The sequence below is a fragment of the Halichoerus grypus genome, chromosome 12 (genome assembly GCF_964656455.1).
Source record: "Halichoerus grypus chromosome 12, mHalGry1.hap1.1, whole genome shotgun sequence".
NCBI lineage: Eukaryota > Metazoa > Chordata > Mammalia > Carnivora > Phocidae > Halichoerus > Halichoerus grypus.
In genome coordinates, this window is record NC_135723.1 from 48,667,377 (window position 1) to 48,684,349 (window position 16,973).

The following is a 16,973-nucleotide window of genomic DNA, read 5'->3' on the forward strand; positions in this document are numbered from 1 at the left end:
AATCCCAAGGTTATATGTGTGGTAAATAGCTGCACTACATTTTTATGCCTATATTTCTTGAAACAAATTTCAGTGCTCTCTCTGCTATGTGAGAGGCAAAGTGTACTAAGTCCTAGCACTAAAGGGAAAATAGGGCACATTCTCTGTCTCAAGCAGCATCACAAGCAGACCAAGGCTCATAAATTAATCTTTACTCCTTTGCCCTTCAGTTTCATTTTGATTACTCATTTCACAGCTTTTTTAATCCCTGGAAAATATTACCATAGCCATCCTCAAATGCTCCCAACTATTCCTGGAAATATTTCCACACTTCAGTATCAATGTTCAAAAATAGGCTGATGGAGATTCCTGAAACTCTTATTCTTTATTATCAAGTATATGACTTGCCTGTTTGATATCTCAATGCATCCATACTTTTAGCCTCTGGATGAGGGCCCAAATCTTTGTTTCAAATGTGCTTTTCATATATCACCCACATATAGAATCTAAGTACACCAAAGGAAATTCAGACTGTGGCTTTAAGGGTGACCATAACTGCTGGTGATAAAAATAAGCTATTTCTAAGAGGAAGACTCCTTCAAATGGGTCTTTCTGAGGGGAAATAATGGTAATCTTTCAGTACATATACATTTTAAGTGCTCCTATGGACAAATGTTTAGTATCAGAAGCAGAGGACTGCTTCTTTCATTAAAATGAACTCAGGAAAATGGTTGATATAGGTGACATGTTTTTTAGTAGAAAGTAATGATGAGAAATTGGAGGTCTTAGGTAAGTTGATGGGAATTCCAAGGCTCCCCTCATGGATGTTCTGAATGATGACGACTCCAAGGACTGAGAGAAAGTAATAAATCATGGGAAGAGTGAGAGGAAGTACTGTAACTTAGGCCAACGCACATCGGATGTCACCCTCAGTGATCCAATACGAATAAAATCACACTATGTTTCAAAATAAAGAGTGAAATATAATATATAGCAAAGAGCTACAAAAAATTAGGTATGTTCTGGTATTTTTTTTAAAAAGAAACATAAATGTAGCTGAATTTAAATCACCTATTCTTCAATAGAGACCACAGTCCTCACTATCAAAAAATAAAATTCTTTTTAATCAATACATCTGCTTATTTTATTTATTTAAACTGGTAGAAGTGAAGATGGTCTAAATTCAACCCCTGTTAAAAGTCAGAAAGGAATGAAAAAAAAAACTGAAGTTTAATAAGTCATCCACAGAGGCCCACTTAATCACCATAAAATTGTAGGAATGAATGTAAATAATTACACAAAAATTATGATCACTCACCTTATTTAGATACCGAAAGAGACAAAGAGAAACTGAACTACACAGTTCACTTGCTTAGTAAAAGAATGAAGAGTTTGAGGGGTTTCTATAGATTCTTTTTATAACAATTTTATGGATGAACATCTTTATTCCAGAAATGAACTAAATCATATTATAGCCTAAATGTGCAATCAATGCCTCAGAATGGGATATTAAAGGTATAGTCAGGGTGAACTACAATTTACAACCCTATATAATATGTGGGGAGGTTGACTTTATCAGTCAGAATCCAATCAGGAGACAAAACCCACCAATAGTTTGAAAAAGAAAAAGTTAATATAATGAATTATTAATTGATAAAAAAAGGCGTTAACTACTGAAAGAGGGAAACAGGGAGTAGTTCAGTGGTACAGAAGTAACACCTATGAAGACAGTTATTGCCTATGGAGCTGAGAGAGAATGAACAAAGCAGGCATGTATGAATTTAGGAAAATTCCCCTCCCCCCACAACCGCCAAGTCTAAGAGTCAGACATCTTTGGAGAGGTTGTGGCTACCACAGGAACTCTGGTGGAGACAGAAAGACTTGCTAGAGTATACAGACCCCAGAGGGAATATATTACAGGCAGTCCTCTGATGTGGTCCCCCAGAGGGCAGAGGACCCTACCAAAAGTCATAGGCTATAACTAAACTATGGGGTGAATACTACCAAGATCCCTGGGCATCAATCTGCTAAGTGCCACGTGAAAAACAGCACTCTGGAAAATGGAACAAAGCCCCTGCTGTTCTGGCTCTGCAGTATCCTCCCAATCTTTTAAATTGACAAAGCCTAACATCAAGTGAGCTTGCAAAGGAGAAATGTCTGTAGGATCCATCTCTGGTAAGTGTTTATGCTTACAGTCACAAACAATAATTTCTTGGTTCTTATTTCTAAATTGGGCTAATCATTATATCATTCTGACTTCAAACTATTCACTAAGAAATCATACTGGTGGGATTGTTTACTAATTTAACTTTTTTTGAGCTCTAGGTAAAGTATGTAAATCTTAAGTACGCAACTCAACATGTTTCTTACAAGTACATGCACTCATGTAGCTACCACCCAAGACAAGACCCAAGTCCATAACTAGCACTCTGGAAGGCTCATTCTTGCTCTTGCTAAGTAGTAATCACTTACATTTTAAGTGTTCCCTTAAAAACCTTTACTCGATTTTTTACATGTTTAGTATAACTAATAGGAAAGACAAACAAAAATAATGTATCCTTTTGTATTGGAGACTAAGCGTGCCAGAAGCTACTTTTAATTTAAGACCTGTTTAATTGTATCATTTTACATTTCTTTCTAACGATGTCAAGGCACTTTATAGAAGTTATTGTGCTCTTCTTCTTTTTCTGTAAGTTGACAATAATTGGCAATTCATTTCTCATTATTCCAGAGGAAAAGGGAATGAAATTTAGATAACATAAGAGACTCAAATATCCCTCTGTTCTTTTGTACAGGAATAGAAATCGAATTCAAGTTTTTGAGAATTAACTCTTTTCCATACTCTTAATGTGAGAAAATTCTGCATTTATACAAACCAAATAACAACAACAAAACAACAACAACAAAAACCCTAAAAGTAATTTGGACTACTAAAGAAATAGTTTATATACATGTAAAAATAAAAAGTATATATTGTTTCTTCAAAACTCATAGCATTTAACATATCAACAAATGTGGAATGCAGTTTTAGTTTATTATTTTATTACAAGTAGTGAAAGGAAAGTAACACATTAAGTAGGAAAAGAGGGATTTTTCTTATATTTTAGGTCAACATTAGAATTTTAGAAGTCTTCAAACTTCTCAGTTAAATAAATTTGACTAATTAATCAGTATTACCTCAGCAACCCCAGAGCCTCAAGAAATTTGATATTATAACTTTTTCTTACTCCTGTGTACTTCTAGGTTTCTAAAAATCCATTTTAATATTTTATATTATTACCACATAAAATTTAGAAGTCAGCTATCATATTGAAGGTTGATACATTCAACTACTAATTTATTTTTTTCCTATGAGCTTTCCCTCACAAGTCAAAAGTCTTTCAATTTAGATTAGACTTCATAGCCTGAAGGTGGTGAGTATTTTTCCAGAAGGTTTTCAGATTTTTTTTAATGCCTGCCTCCACTGGATTTGGCTCAAAATTTTCTAATGGGAAGCATACTTTAAACAGCCTCGATTCCATGTATTTAATATATTATTTTACTTTATTGCTCTTCCCTAACTGAGAGCACTTAACAATACATATATTTTTAAAAGTTTTATATTTGGTAATATTTTGTTGGTTCTTTGCTTCCTGTTATAATGGGCTTTTAAAGATTAAGCGAATTTGCAGATTTCCCACACAAACACATCTGTACAGGACAGTGTGATATTAGAAGGCTCCTGAAATTAAGTAATACAACATAAATGCTTTCTGCATTACCCGTTTGTTGTATAGAAAATGAGGAAGCTTGCCAATGGGTTTATTTTAGGGAGAAAACTACTATTTTGAAATAAAATACAAAGTTTACTACATGACCATATTTTATTCCTAGTCATGTTCAATTTGGGAGTATCCTCTTGCATTTATACTCAAGGAAATGATGTCAGGGGCTGACCTATTATTTTCCAAGACAAAGGTTATCACACACAAAATAAATAACTTTTTCTAATTTATATATTCCCTTCAAATTGTTTCAATGAATTAACATTCTTTATAGTTTCATTATATGTACATGTTTAAAATACTTAACAAAAATAATGCTGCATTTAAAATTTCGCTGCCTTAAGCATAATGTTTGCCTATGTTGCTCCTATTTCCTTCATCCTCTTTTGGGAAGGATGTTTGGTCACCATACTCCTACACACATTGCTCGGTTATTCACCCTGATCTCAGGTCTCCTTGCCATCTCCCATCTACTTTGTATTATTATTCCAGATTTCTTCCTCTTCCTTCCTTCCTCCCCACCCACTCAACCCAACCACCCACTGAAATGCTCAGTTCTACTCTTCAGTAGGTTTTCAAAATTAGTACTTTCCCCCATTTCCCTTCAGAAATGCTTTTGCACGCCTCTTCCTCCTTAGAGACCACTTGCTCACCTTACCTTTACAATCATTCTCCAATCTCGACTTAGCCCTACAGAGGTTTAGATTGTTTCCTGTTCTTCCATTTCCCTTTTCATAACAAAACATTTCTTTGGAACGTACAGCTATGAGTCCCAAAAAGCAGATTCAGTGAACCAGGGCAGTAAGAGGGCTTTATATTAGATGAGAAATTTTGCAAAACTATGGTAATACTGAAATGCATTATGGTTAGTGCCTAGATGATTGCATTTTCATTTGCAATGTGGACTTACTGCCAAGAACCTGCATCAAGCTTGTGTGTGACAGCACACATTACCTAGGATTCCAGAGCTCTTCTGAATGACCACTGATAACTGTGATGTGAAGTCTGATATTATGTGCAAGAGTCTGTAGACTCTACCAAGCATGTCATAATAAGAAAAATGGAAGGCAGTATATTAAAGAGTAATGCCACAGTCATCACTTTCTCAACTTTTTAACAAGTTAGATACAAGAGGTGTGAAAAATGTATCTCTAATAATTTCACTTTTTTTCAAAAATGACTAGATTGTTTCCACTTAAATTTCAAATGAAACTTTCATCATTAATCTTTATAGGCTATAAAATAAGCCATGTTATTCATTTATTCATTCATTCAATATTTACTGAATACCTACTATGAGCAAAACACAATTCAACATAAATTATCAATAAAACCTTGATTTGCAACTTACCATGGGCCATGCGATGGAACCAGTAGTAGCCAAAATCAACTCCTAAGAAAGTTAAATACCAAGTCCATGGAGAATGCCAAGGCAAACTGAGGAGCCTGTAGTTCTCCCAGATATAAATGTAAGTGGTCAGTTCGATGCTCCTGGAAAACAAGCTGGAAAAATAAAATTCACAGACAATGATTATACCACATTTTAAGTGTAAAATTATGCTAAAACATTTTAGGTAACATTTAAAAATTAGGGTATTCATATATAAAAATAAAATTCTTTCTCTCTTCTTTTTTTCTCACTGTCCTATCCTACCGTTTAAAAGGCTCAATTTCACATGGTGCCTCATAGTTATCATGAATGCCAGCTATTTACACTCTCAATTTCATGGAATTTAGGATGCCACTCTTTTTTTTAATGTCTCTTAAAATACTTCCATGGAACCCATTCAACATAAATATGACAAAACTACAACTTACTTTCGGTGACTTTCCTTTACAAATCTTAATGAAGAGCACAATAAGGGTGCTTTATAAAGGAACTGTAAAAAGTATAAAGTTTAAAGGGGACTGCAGAAATGCCTACTGCCTTAAAATATGTTAATCCCATAAAATTTGCCTTTAGATTAAAGTTGCTTCTGGCTAACTATTCTCTTTATTTCTCTCTATTCCCTCCTTCTCTCTTTGGCACACACACATATACACATACTTTTATGTTTTTAGATGTTATAGTTAGGATCACAAATTGGATTCTCATAGCATTTCAATAATTCTTGTAGTAATATAAATTACAACTCTCAAGATATAAGGGAATAATGTGTTCCTAGAAATAAAGTATAAAAACCTAGTTACCACAATAGGTATCACATTATACCAGAGCGCTATTTTTTTTTTTTTAAACGTCTTATTTGTTCACGTCAGCGAAGGAGAGAGAGCACAAGCAGGGGGGAGCTGCAGGCAGAGGGAGAAGCAGGCTCCCTCCTGAACAAAGAGCCTGATGTGGGACTCGATTCCAGGACCCTGGGATCATGACCTGAGCTGAAGGCAGATGCTTAACCAACTGAGCCACTGAGGCATCCCTCAGAGTGCTATGGTTGAGAAGATGAGAAATAGGTGTTGGTGAGTATGTGGAAAAAAGGGAACCTTCGTGTACTGTTGGCTGGAATGTAAATTGGCACAGCCACTGTAAAAAACAGTATGGCAGTTCCTCAAAAAATTAAAAATAGAAATGCCATATGATCTAGTAAGTCCACTGTTGGGTACTCACCAAAGAAAATGAAAACACTAATTTGAAAACATATATGTATCCCTTTGTTTATTGCAGCTTTACTTTCAATAGATGAGATATGGAAAAAACCCAAGTGTCCATCAGTAGATGAAAGGATAAACATAATGTGGTAAATAGGGGCAACTGAGTGACTCAGTTGGTTAAACGTCTGCCTTTGGCTCAGGTCATAATCCCAGGGTTCTGGAATTGAGCCCCGCATCGGGCTACCTGCTCAGTGGTTAGTCTGCTTCTCCCTCTCCCTCTGTCCCTCCCCACCCCACTTGTGCTCTCTCTCTCACTCTGCTCTCTCTCTCAAATAAATAAATAAAATCTTAAAAGTTGTGGTAAATATATACAATGGAATATTACAGGACCATAAAAAGAATGAGATCTTGCCATTTGGGACAACCACAGATGGACCTAGAGAGGACAATGTTTAATGAAATAAATTAGATAGAGAAAGACAAATACTACATGATTTCACTTACATGTGGAATCTAAAAAACAAAATAAACAAAACTTTTAAAAAAGATTCATAAATACAGAAAACAAACTAGTGGTTGCCAGCAGCGGCGGTTGGGGGGATGGATGAAATAGGTGAAGGGGATTGAGATTTAATTTAAACTTCTAGTTATAAAATAAATGTTAGGGGATGAAAACTACAGCATAGGAAATACAGCCAATAATACTGTAATAACTGTGTATGGAGACAGACGGTAACTACACTTATCATGGTGAGCACTGCATAATATATAGAACTGCAGAATCACTATGTTATACAACTGAAACGAATATAAAACACTGTATGTCAACTAGGCATCTATTTTAAAACAAATCTTTTAGGGGCACCTGGGTGGCTCAGTCGGTTAAGCATCTGCCTTCAGCTCAGGTCATGATCCCAGGGTCCTGGGATGGGAGCCCCGCATTGGGCTCCCTGCTCAGTGTAGTCTGCTTCTCCCTCTCCCTCTGCCTCTCCCCCCTGCTCATGCTTTCTCTCTCACGCTCACTCTCTCTCTCTCAAATAAATTAAATCTTTAAAAAAATTTTTTTTCAAAATCTAGTTAAAAGAAATAATTGTTTTTAAAACCCAGACACCAGAATATGCCTTGCCACCTATGCTTCCAAGTTTCTGTACATTATTATTTCAAGAACTTTCCAAAAAATACATCATATACTTCAATTTTATTAAGTGTAACATTTTCTCTTGGAATTATCTGTGATCAAATTTAAGTTTAAACTAAATATAAGAATTCCTTTATCACTTCTATAAATTTGGTTGAATGGACGTTTTCTTTTATATTTATCATTAATATGTAAAATAAATCAATCATTCTATTTAATAAAGATTCATTTATAAACCATGAACAAATGAGGAAATTGTTAAACATTCTAATTTTAAATAAAAGCTGAAGAAGCTCAAATTGGTATGTTATTAAAATTCACCATTTTAGTAGTATTTCCCTCTACACAGTGAGTATATATGAATTAGCATGTAACTGAGTCTTTTGAAGATATGGGCCTTTAATTTTAATCTACTTTTAACCTTATGATATGACTGTAACTATGATTTAATAACATTAAAATTGTCTCATATGTTGAATGCTTCACGTTATTAATCTGTGACATAAAACACTAGGTCACTGCACAACAGCATTAATACAAATAATGAATAGAAATGTCAAATGCCTACATTTTTGAAAAGGACTACTCATTATCAGATCTTAAAACCCAATTTTCAATTTGATATTATTGTTGGTTCTTAAATTAGCCCCTCTATGTGGAGAGCAAGGAGAAACCAAAGAAAGTGGCAAACCACTCCAGAATGGTGGGTGGTAGTTTTAATAAGCAAAGAAATTTACATAGAAGGCTTGTCTTGGGCAGCTCAAGATAAGTAGATCTCTCTACCTGCCTGCTAGTCACATATTCAGTCCAGATGATCTCAACACCTTACTCTCTGAAGGCTTCATCCTTAAAACAGCTGCTAGTACGGGAATAGTAGCAGAATATACATTCCAAGGACAGCAGAAAGGTAAGGAGACTCTGATTGCCCAAGTCCTGTTCGAGGGTCACCCAGTGGATACATCCTCTCAATGATCTTCTCCAACAATTATACGGCTAGAAAGAGCAGTTTTGTCCCTGAGTGTGAGTCTTGACCAAAGGAAACTGCCTATGCAGAATTCCTGTCACAACCCAGGCCATGCCCTGGATATTTCAGAATCCCTATCAAAATGGCTCTGGGCTGCTTGTAGGAACTGCATGGGCCTCTTTCTTGGTCCAGTCCTCCAGAGAGCCAACCTATGCAGATGTGTAAACTATTATACATGACAAGGTAATCCAGAGTGGCTGTTTTAGATAGGCAGACAGAACTGGGACAAGCATTCTGGGATGTTCACATACAAGAGTTTGGGGTCTGTCATGAGATAAGAACAGGTTATGGGCCAGGGACTCCCACACTGTTCTGGAACTCTGAGGAATCCAAAAACTCAAAATGTAAAACTTGTTATCCAGTTTGTTATCCATGTTATTTATTATTGTGCTCATGGCAAATTATGCTCAGAGACTGTCTTTGCTAATAATTTATTTAAGGCAGGTTTATTGTGGGAATTATAATTTATAATAATAATATCTCACAAGCCAGTAGCATACAGGATCATGCCTCTTAATAAGTCAGTAAATAAATAAAAACTCCAAACCAGTGACAGATTAATTACACTATTGTTTTGGGCGAAGGGGAGATGGAAGAAATAAAGTCCAGATTTAGTGAACCCTTTCTATGGGTTGGTTCTTGGAAGAATTAGCTGAGCCAACCAAGAACTGATGTCTAGCTGCCAGCACAAATTGAAAGTTTTGCTGGCAGAACAAAGGCACCAGTGTTGGTGGGCAAGATGATTTCTTTCATGGGGCGGCTGCACGGTTTCCACCACTGCCAGCAAAGAGTAGCCATGCCATGGCAGGAGCTCATGTCCCACGGTCTTCAGTGAGCGATTTAGGTCAGCAAAGAGTAGCCTTGCGCAGGCTGAATGTTTGCTTTAAGTCCTCACAAATTCTTGATATTTAAAGGTTAAATGTCCATTACATTTTATGTTTATATCGAAAACACTCAGTAGCACAGCAATTATGATGACATTGTCCTGACAAGGCTTCCTCAATGTAAAGAAATTTACTCTTAGATCAAAGCAACTTCATTTGAGCCTTAAAAAAGCAGATCTGCAATCATGACAAACTAATACATAACATTTATCAAGGTGGGGACAGAACAAATTTTATCTTAAAGCATGTTAGCTTGGTTGGCAACTTTCATATGCTTAGACAAGGGCTTCTTTTTTTTTTAAAGATTTTATTTATTTATTTGAGAGAGAGAGAGAATGAGAGAGAGCACATGAGAGGGGGGACGGTCAGAGGGAGAAGCAGACTCCCTGCCCGAGCAGGGAGCCCGATGCGGGACTCGATCCAGGGACTCCAGGATCATGACCTGAGCCGAAGGCAGTCGCTTAACCAACTGAGCCACCCAGGCGCCCAAGACAAGGGCTTCTTAACAGTGTCACTGCTGACATTTATTCAAGATGGTGCTTTGTTGTTGGGGTCTGTTCCATGGAAACAGTTACTCAAATTATGAAATCTTAAGATTGATCCCTAGTATCCATTAATAGAGGATTAACCATATAAAATTCAACTCTTAGGTTAAAAAAATAGTGAATAATATCAATTTTGTTTGGTTCAATCTAACAATTTTTCTAAAATAGGGATTCTAAACTTTGGTATTATTCCCATTTGGGCCATATAATTCTTTGTTGTGAGGGCCTGTCCTGTGAATTGTAGAATGCTTAGCAGCATCTCTGCGTCTCTATTTTTTTAAAAGATTTATTTATTTATTTTAGAGAGAGAGAAAGAGAGGGAGGGAGAGCAGGGGAGGGGCAGATAGAAAGGGAGAGAGAGAATTCCAAGCAGACTCCTCACTGAACATGGAGCCTGGTGCAGGGTTCAATCCCACAACCTGAGATCATGACCTGAGCCGAAAGCAAGAGTCAGATGCTTAACTGACTGGACCACCCAGGTGCCCCCTGGATCTCTATTTACTAGGTACTGGTAGCACAGCCCTGCAACCCCCTTATGACAACAGAATGTCTACATATCTCTTGAGGGACAAAATTGTCCCACTCAATAACCCTAAAAAAGACTGATCCAGGAAGAAAAAAAAAAAAAATGAAACTTAGAAAGTATAACAGAAAGTTGAAATCATCTATAGCTTTTTACATAAGCTTTAGTACATGCTGTTAAGGCAGATCCACTTACGGATTCACTGAATCATTCAATAAATTCAAGTTAAGGGTCTGCTGGGTGCCAGGTACAACACGAGACGGGGAGGACACACTGGTGAACAAGGCACTCAGAATCACCTGGCTCACCAATGTGCCATCCATTCAGAACCTTGTTTTAAAAGGTGCTATCTCGTTTGTCAGTTCCACAGACAGTTGAAATAGGCTTTAAAGACACTAAGACTTTAATAAAAGAAAGAGGGGCCCTGGAAAACTTCCACTTACAAAACAAAGAGAACCTGCCTGCAATTGAAATACTTTTTTATTTCCTGTACAGGTGCCAGGTCTTGAGCAGACAACCAATTTATTACTCTGTCAACTTACTTATTAGGGTTGACACAAATCGAGCTGAAATATGCCTGACATACTACAGTCAAGACTTTTTTTTTTTCACACTTTAGCAAGAAGCCAAACCTTCCCCAAAGCAAAGGGAGAGAGGGGAAAAGCTGTGGGAGTTAAATTCCCTGCTTTCTATCAGCAAGATGAATATGATCCTATTCCATTATAAATGGGAAAAAACAGCCATGAAGTGCCCACAACTAAAAACAATTCAGCAAAGGGATACAGCTGGGAAATGATTATCAAGCTCTGGAAAGCCCTTGATTGCAGGAAATAGCACCTACATTTTCAAAAATGTTCCCACCAGACCCTGAATCATAAACCAAAGCTCCTTCCTCTTTTTCTTCCCAATTCCTCTGTCCTCTCCCAGCCCTGACCCCCAGCATATGACTCTGCACTGTGGAATTCAAACTTCAACTCTCTAAACTCCATCCTGTGGGAAGAGACATATGTAATCTGTATGAATGTAGTGAGCTTACTTTATCATGTGGAGATGAAATTTTGGGAGGCAGAGGGGTTTTGCATACCAAATACTAGATCCTTTTTACTCAATAAGTTTGAATGCAAGACAAAGAAAATGGCCTAAATATAAAGAGACATGAGAATCCTCTAATCAGCAACCTGCCTTTATAGAGGCTTTCCTCCCATTGTCGTTTTTTCTTCATAATTTCTCCCCAAAGAGTTACTTTCTCTTGTGTCTGAGGTATGTCTTTGGTAAACGAAAGGTAGCATTTTTTTATAACATTTCTCTCAAAACTAGAAAATTGTCCTGTCAATGTTTAGTTACTATAAAATCTGGCGAGGTACGAAATTGCTATGCCTGGACTGATTGTGAATTTTTAAAAAAGATGAAGTTAATTTATAATGTTAAGACTTAAAAAGGATCAGTGCATTAGAATAAATATTAATTGGAGATTGAGAATTACAAAGCTATGCAGTTCTCAAAGTCATCTCAGTTTGAATGTACCCATCACCAAAAGCAGAAAGTTAACATTGGATACGTTGTCCACCCTTCAGCGTCTCAGGGCTAATTTAAGGTATGAGAAAATTAGGCTAAAAGGACCCTAAAATTCTCTAACTCTCAAATACTCCCATGCTCTAATCATTCATCAAGTGAAATTTGATGTAATACTCTTATTTTAAACTTAAAATTTCAAAGAGACTTTCGAAGTGAAATTTTGTACTCAGTACTCATGGATATCTGCCAATTTATACTATTTCATCATTGTCATTAGAACTGTGTGTACTGTCTGATTTGGCCAAATAATGCAAAATTGAAGAAAATCAATAGGACATTTTTGTTTCTAATAATGCTGTCTTATAAATCAGAAAATAAACCAATATTTGAATGGGATCATTCTAAATCTCCTTTCAAACTTCACGAAGTTATAAACAAATATAGTTGGACTAGTACATACCGATTTTTTCCAACAAATTTTGTTGTTTATTTATTTCAAAATCTCTTAAACCTAGTCCAGGGACTTGCCCTATCTGTAAAGCTACTGCCACTTTTGCTCCATCTAGTGGAATATTGATTTTCGCTCCGTATTAACAGAATACGTAATACAACCTTTACCTCCTGAAGACAGATAACATCTGTACTGCTTTTTCTTACTGTGAAATGACGTTACTTTGATGAAGCAATCACTTAATTTCTTTTTATAACAACCACAAAAACCATAGACCTTTATAAATACAACGTAGTAAATTTGGAAGAAGCAAATTTGCTACATTCTTTACTTTGCACGAAGTAAATTACTTGAAGTAATTCCATTTCTCTATTGAGCAAGTGCAAGGAAGCTTGCTTGCATCATTAGGGAAGGTTAGTCTAATAGCAATCTCTGAAGTTCCACAATTAACAACAAAGACAAAGTCTTATAAAGTTTGAGGTAAAAGTTAAGAGGAAATGAAGCCTTCTCCATAGCAAATATAATTAACAAACCAACAAGTTTTAAAAATGTATTTTCTTCCCCTGGAGTGTTAATAAAAAGTTACATTAATATAGTAATAGTAATAGTAAAATATCATTATTAATATTACATAAATGCACTTATATCTTATCTGGACAATGAATAGCTACTGCTTCAAGTCCTCATCCAACATGACAGGCACTGATCTGTTAGTAGTCTGATGTCGCCAAAGGCAGTACTACTGCTGATACTACGGTCTAGTATAAAAACCCAGTATACAATTTTCCTTTATTCTCCAATCCCACCCCAAGGAGTCAAAGTATTTTAAAGAAGTTTAATTTCCTCCTCTTTAATTTTTTTTTTTAATGAATTGAAACTTTCTTGTCAGGAATGGAAAATTCCATGGCAGTCATGGCCAGTAAAACAGTGCCTATGTATGTTTCAACATTGTGGAGCTAGCTCCATAGTAAAAATTGGCAACAACCCATATGTATTAAAAGTGGAGTGTCCCCAACTTATTTGAAAATTTACCTACTTAAATTATCCCTCAACCTATTGCAATTTGATTTATAATCTGCTGTTTCAACAGACTAAATGAACCCATTAAAAACAAACACACTGTAGATATTTATATCGGGAATAAAATTTCTCTGGGGAGGATGCAATTTATGGAAGCAGAAACATTGGAAGGAAGTAACAAATTGAGGTCCTGGTTTTCTAATGAAGGATTGGAAATTGAGTTCTGCTTAAATAAGCAGGAAAAAAAAAAAGAGATGTGATTATTTTTCACTCATTAGCATTTAAGTCGGTAGCAGGATATTTCACAAGTTTTAGATAAATTTTTTAAAAGTAGATTTAGTAAGTATTTTGTTAAGTTTAATTTTTATAGTCACATATGCAAGTAATTGATAGAAAGGCAGATTATCTACATATGCTCCACTGCATTTAACTATGATAAATAAAAATATCTGTCTATAACTTCAGAACTAGATTCTAACGAGGAAGAGTCTGCCTACTAGATTCCAGAAGAACAAAACAGATGCAGGTCTGCCCAGAATCTGGTTCTTAGGCCAGATGGACTTTTATTACATGTCATGGGCTGTCTGACAGACTTATAAACAAGATATAATCTTGTCTATGATTAATATTTTCCCTTATATAAATATTTGAAAGACACAGTATGTATCTTTTCTATCAATGTGCTAAGTATGCTACTAATCTTCAAGATATTTTGAATTTTATGCATTAATGAAATTGAGATCCTCAAACAAACATTGTTTTTCCTCAAAGTCTGCATACAGCATTTCCATTACATGAAAGGCAAAGTGGAAAAACATGTTCATGGTTTCACTTTGATTTCCACAACTTCTTTTGTCAGAGGCCACATGCCTACTTGGAATTATTATCCAAAGTGTAATTCCTCACAAGCAGACTAATAAATGGTATAGTACCATTTTCCTCACAATTATATATTTTAAGAATGTGGCAAGCCCCTGTTGCTGGTGTAGAAAATGAAATTAGTCCCTTGGAGAGGATATGATCAATGCCGTGTTAATCTAACCTTCAGCTGTTAATGATTTGCATGAGGATTCCCCCTGATGCTGAAATATTGTTTTAAGAGTTCCTGTCTTTTGCTGAAAGGGGACTGAGTGGAGTGGATCCTATGGATCTGCTTTCCTTCTCCGCGCCTGTGTGTGCGCGCGCGCGCACGTGCTTAATAGGAACAAAATAAATGAAAATATTTAAAAATGTCTTTTTTAGATAATTTGCTTTGCTGAAATGCTTTAGGTAAAAGGTTATAAAAGATAAAATCCTTGCAAAACTTACAAAATTATCCACATTTCATAATTTAGAATTGCTGGCCACACCTACAAAAACAACAACAACAAGCAATTTGCTGTTCCCGTTCAAAATACAACTATGGAAAAATATGCTCCACATTCAAGTTCACAACTTCTTTCAAAGGGCACCAGGGTGAACAGATTGTGTCAGCTTAAAGAGTGTTCTGGGGAGTGGGCTGTGAAGGAAAGGCGCTGCATGTTTCCATCCCAGAAGGACTGCTTTGTTTTGGTCTCTCACTTTCTCTCCCTCTCCCTCTCCCTCTCCTCCTCCCCCTCTCTCTCTCCCTGTCTCCCTCCCTCTCCTCTTTTAGTAATCATATATATATTTGATTCTTGTGTACCTGTTAAAACTCTGTGCCCTTTTTATCACACTGCTGAGCAGAAATATAGTACTAAGGATGCAGTTTCTATTTCTAGTAGTTATCATGTTATGATAAGAGAATAATCTAATTCCACTTGTGACCAAAGTCCAACCTGAAAAAGTAAAAGTCTTGCTGAAGCATTCACTCAACTTGATGTCTCCTTGAGTTCTTAATAAATTCATTCCAGCTCAACAAAATATGGGATCCCTAATTGTACCTGCAGGGCACCTCTCAATTATCAAGTTATTCTTACAGTTCATCAACTGTCTGATTTCCACGAACTTGTACACTTAACTTCCTCAAAATAAACTACAGTAACCAACTGGGTAGTTTTCAATAATCAAATCTACATATCCTTTCAGTATGCTGAATATATTTCTTGCTCAATTCTGCTTAAGGGAGACATGAAATAGAGGAACTTATGTATAATTTTATAAACTCTTATTTAGCATATTAGGGGAATTAACTGCCAATAACTTGGGATATTATCCTCTGATTCTGACAGCAATGTGCAACCATATGAGATTTTCAGAGTCATTATTATGATGATTATCAAAATTATTACTATTATTATTTAATACCCATTAGCCTACTTTTCCACGGTAACATTTATGAAAGAAGTTTTACTCTTAGGTTTACTTCCTATCTAAACAATTTTATGCAAGTGTATAAAATTATTCTACCTTTTCTCAGTTATCTTTAAGTTTTTATTTTTAAAAATCCACCTTGGTTTCCCACTGAGTAGTTCACAGAAACATTCCAAAGCAATGAGCACTGATCAGAAGTAAAGCTCTTAAAAAAGTAAAAGAAGCAATGGGTGGGAAGTAGCAGAGCACAGAGTTCAGCAATGCAGAGCACAGAGTTCTAAGGGAATCTTCCCTCACCCTCTGCCCCTTTGGTAAAGTCTCATGCACTGAAGAGCCTCCCATGCATTGCTTTCTGCTCTGCCTACATTATAATTTACTCTTTCTAAAAAGTAGTAGGTCATTTATTGTTTACTGTTTTGTTCCTTCATCATCTCATCTTATCATCAATATAACACTATAAAAATATTAAATTTAAAAAAAATCTAGGATATACCAGACATCATTCCAGGCATAGGAGTTAAAATTATGAAGAAAGATCCCTCTTGCTCTCAAGTTGCATGAAATTTATCAGGAAGGACTGGGGAAAAAAACAGGTAAGCATAATGCCCTGTGACAATTCTGTATCTGGGGTAAGCACAAGATTCCATGGGACCATAGTGAAGTGATGCCTAAAGCAGTGTTGGAGGACAGAGAAGATTTGCTGCATAGTGTGACTCTTCAAGAGAAGTCCATGCTTAGACTTAAGAAATGAATCAGAGTTAGCCACATGAATGGCCTTCCAAGCAGGGGGACGCATGTGGGACATCTGGGCAATGGCAAGCAGTAGAGTATGAAGGAAGAAATATTGCAAAGGCAGAAGGAGAATGAAGGGAGAAAAAGTAAGGGTAGAGAGACAAAGGCTTCTATATATCAGGAAAAAAATTCAAACATTATCCTTAGGCAATATGGAACATGTAAAGAATTTTCACCAGATCCACATTACGGAAATGTTTGGCTAAAAATGAAGTAGCACTAGAAACAGGACTAGAGACCACTCAGGAGACCACGCAGTAATTCAAAGCTTTCTGTGATCTTTACTAGAGAGTGTCTGTACCCCAGATTGCATAGCATGGGAATCTGGCGGAGGCAAAATTAACTTCCCAGTAGATAACTAGACCATAACTCAGGGTTGGGACTAGGGTAAGGCAAGTGAAGCAGTTACCTTGGGCACAAAATTTAAGGGGGCAGAAATAAAATCAGTAATCAAGATAAATAATATTTAGAGCAATTA

The 16,973-nt window shown here is 36.1% G+C and overlaps 1 protein-coding gene across 1 annotated transcript in view; it reads right to left on the reverse strand.

Moving 5' to 3' along the window:
- Positions 1 to 16,973, reverse strand: part of AGMO (alkylglycerol monooxygenase) — a 372,856-nt gene that overhangs the window by 306,322 nt on the left and 49,561 nt on the right. Inside the window, exon 4 of the mRNA XM_036068884.2 lies at positions 5,095 to 5,246. Coding sequence (XP_035924777.1) covers positions 5,095 to 5,246 — 152 coding nt within the window. The remainder of the gene's footprint in view (positions 1 to 5,094; positions 5,247 to 16,973) is intronic.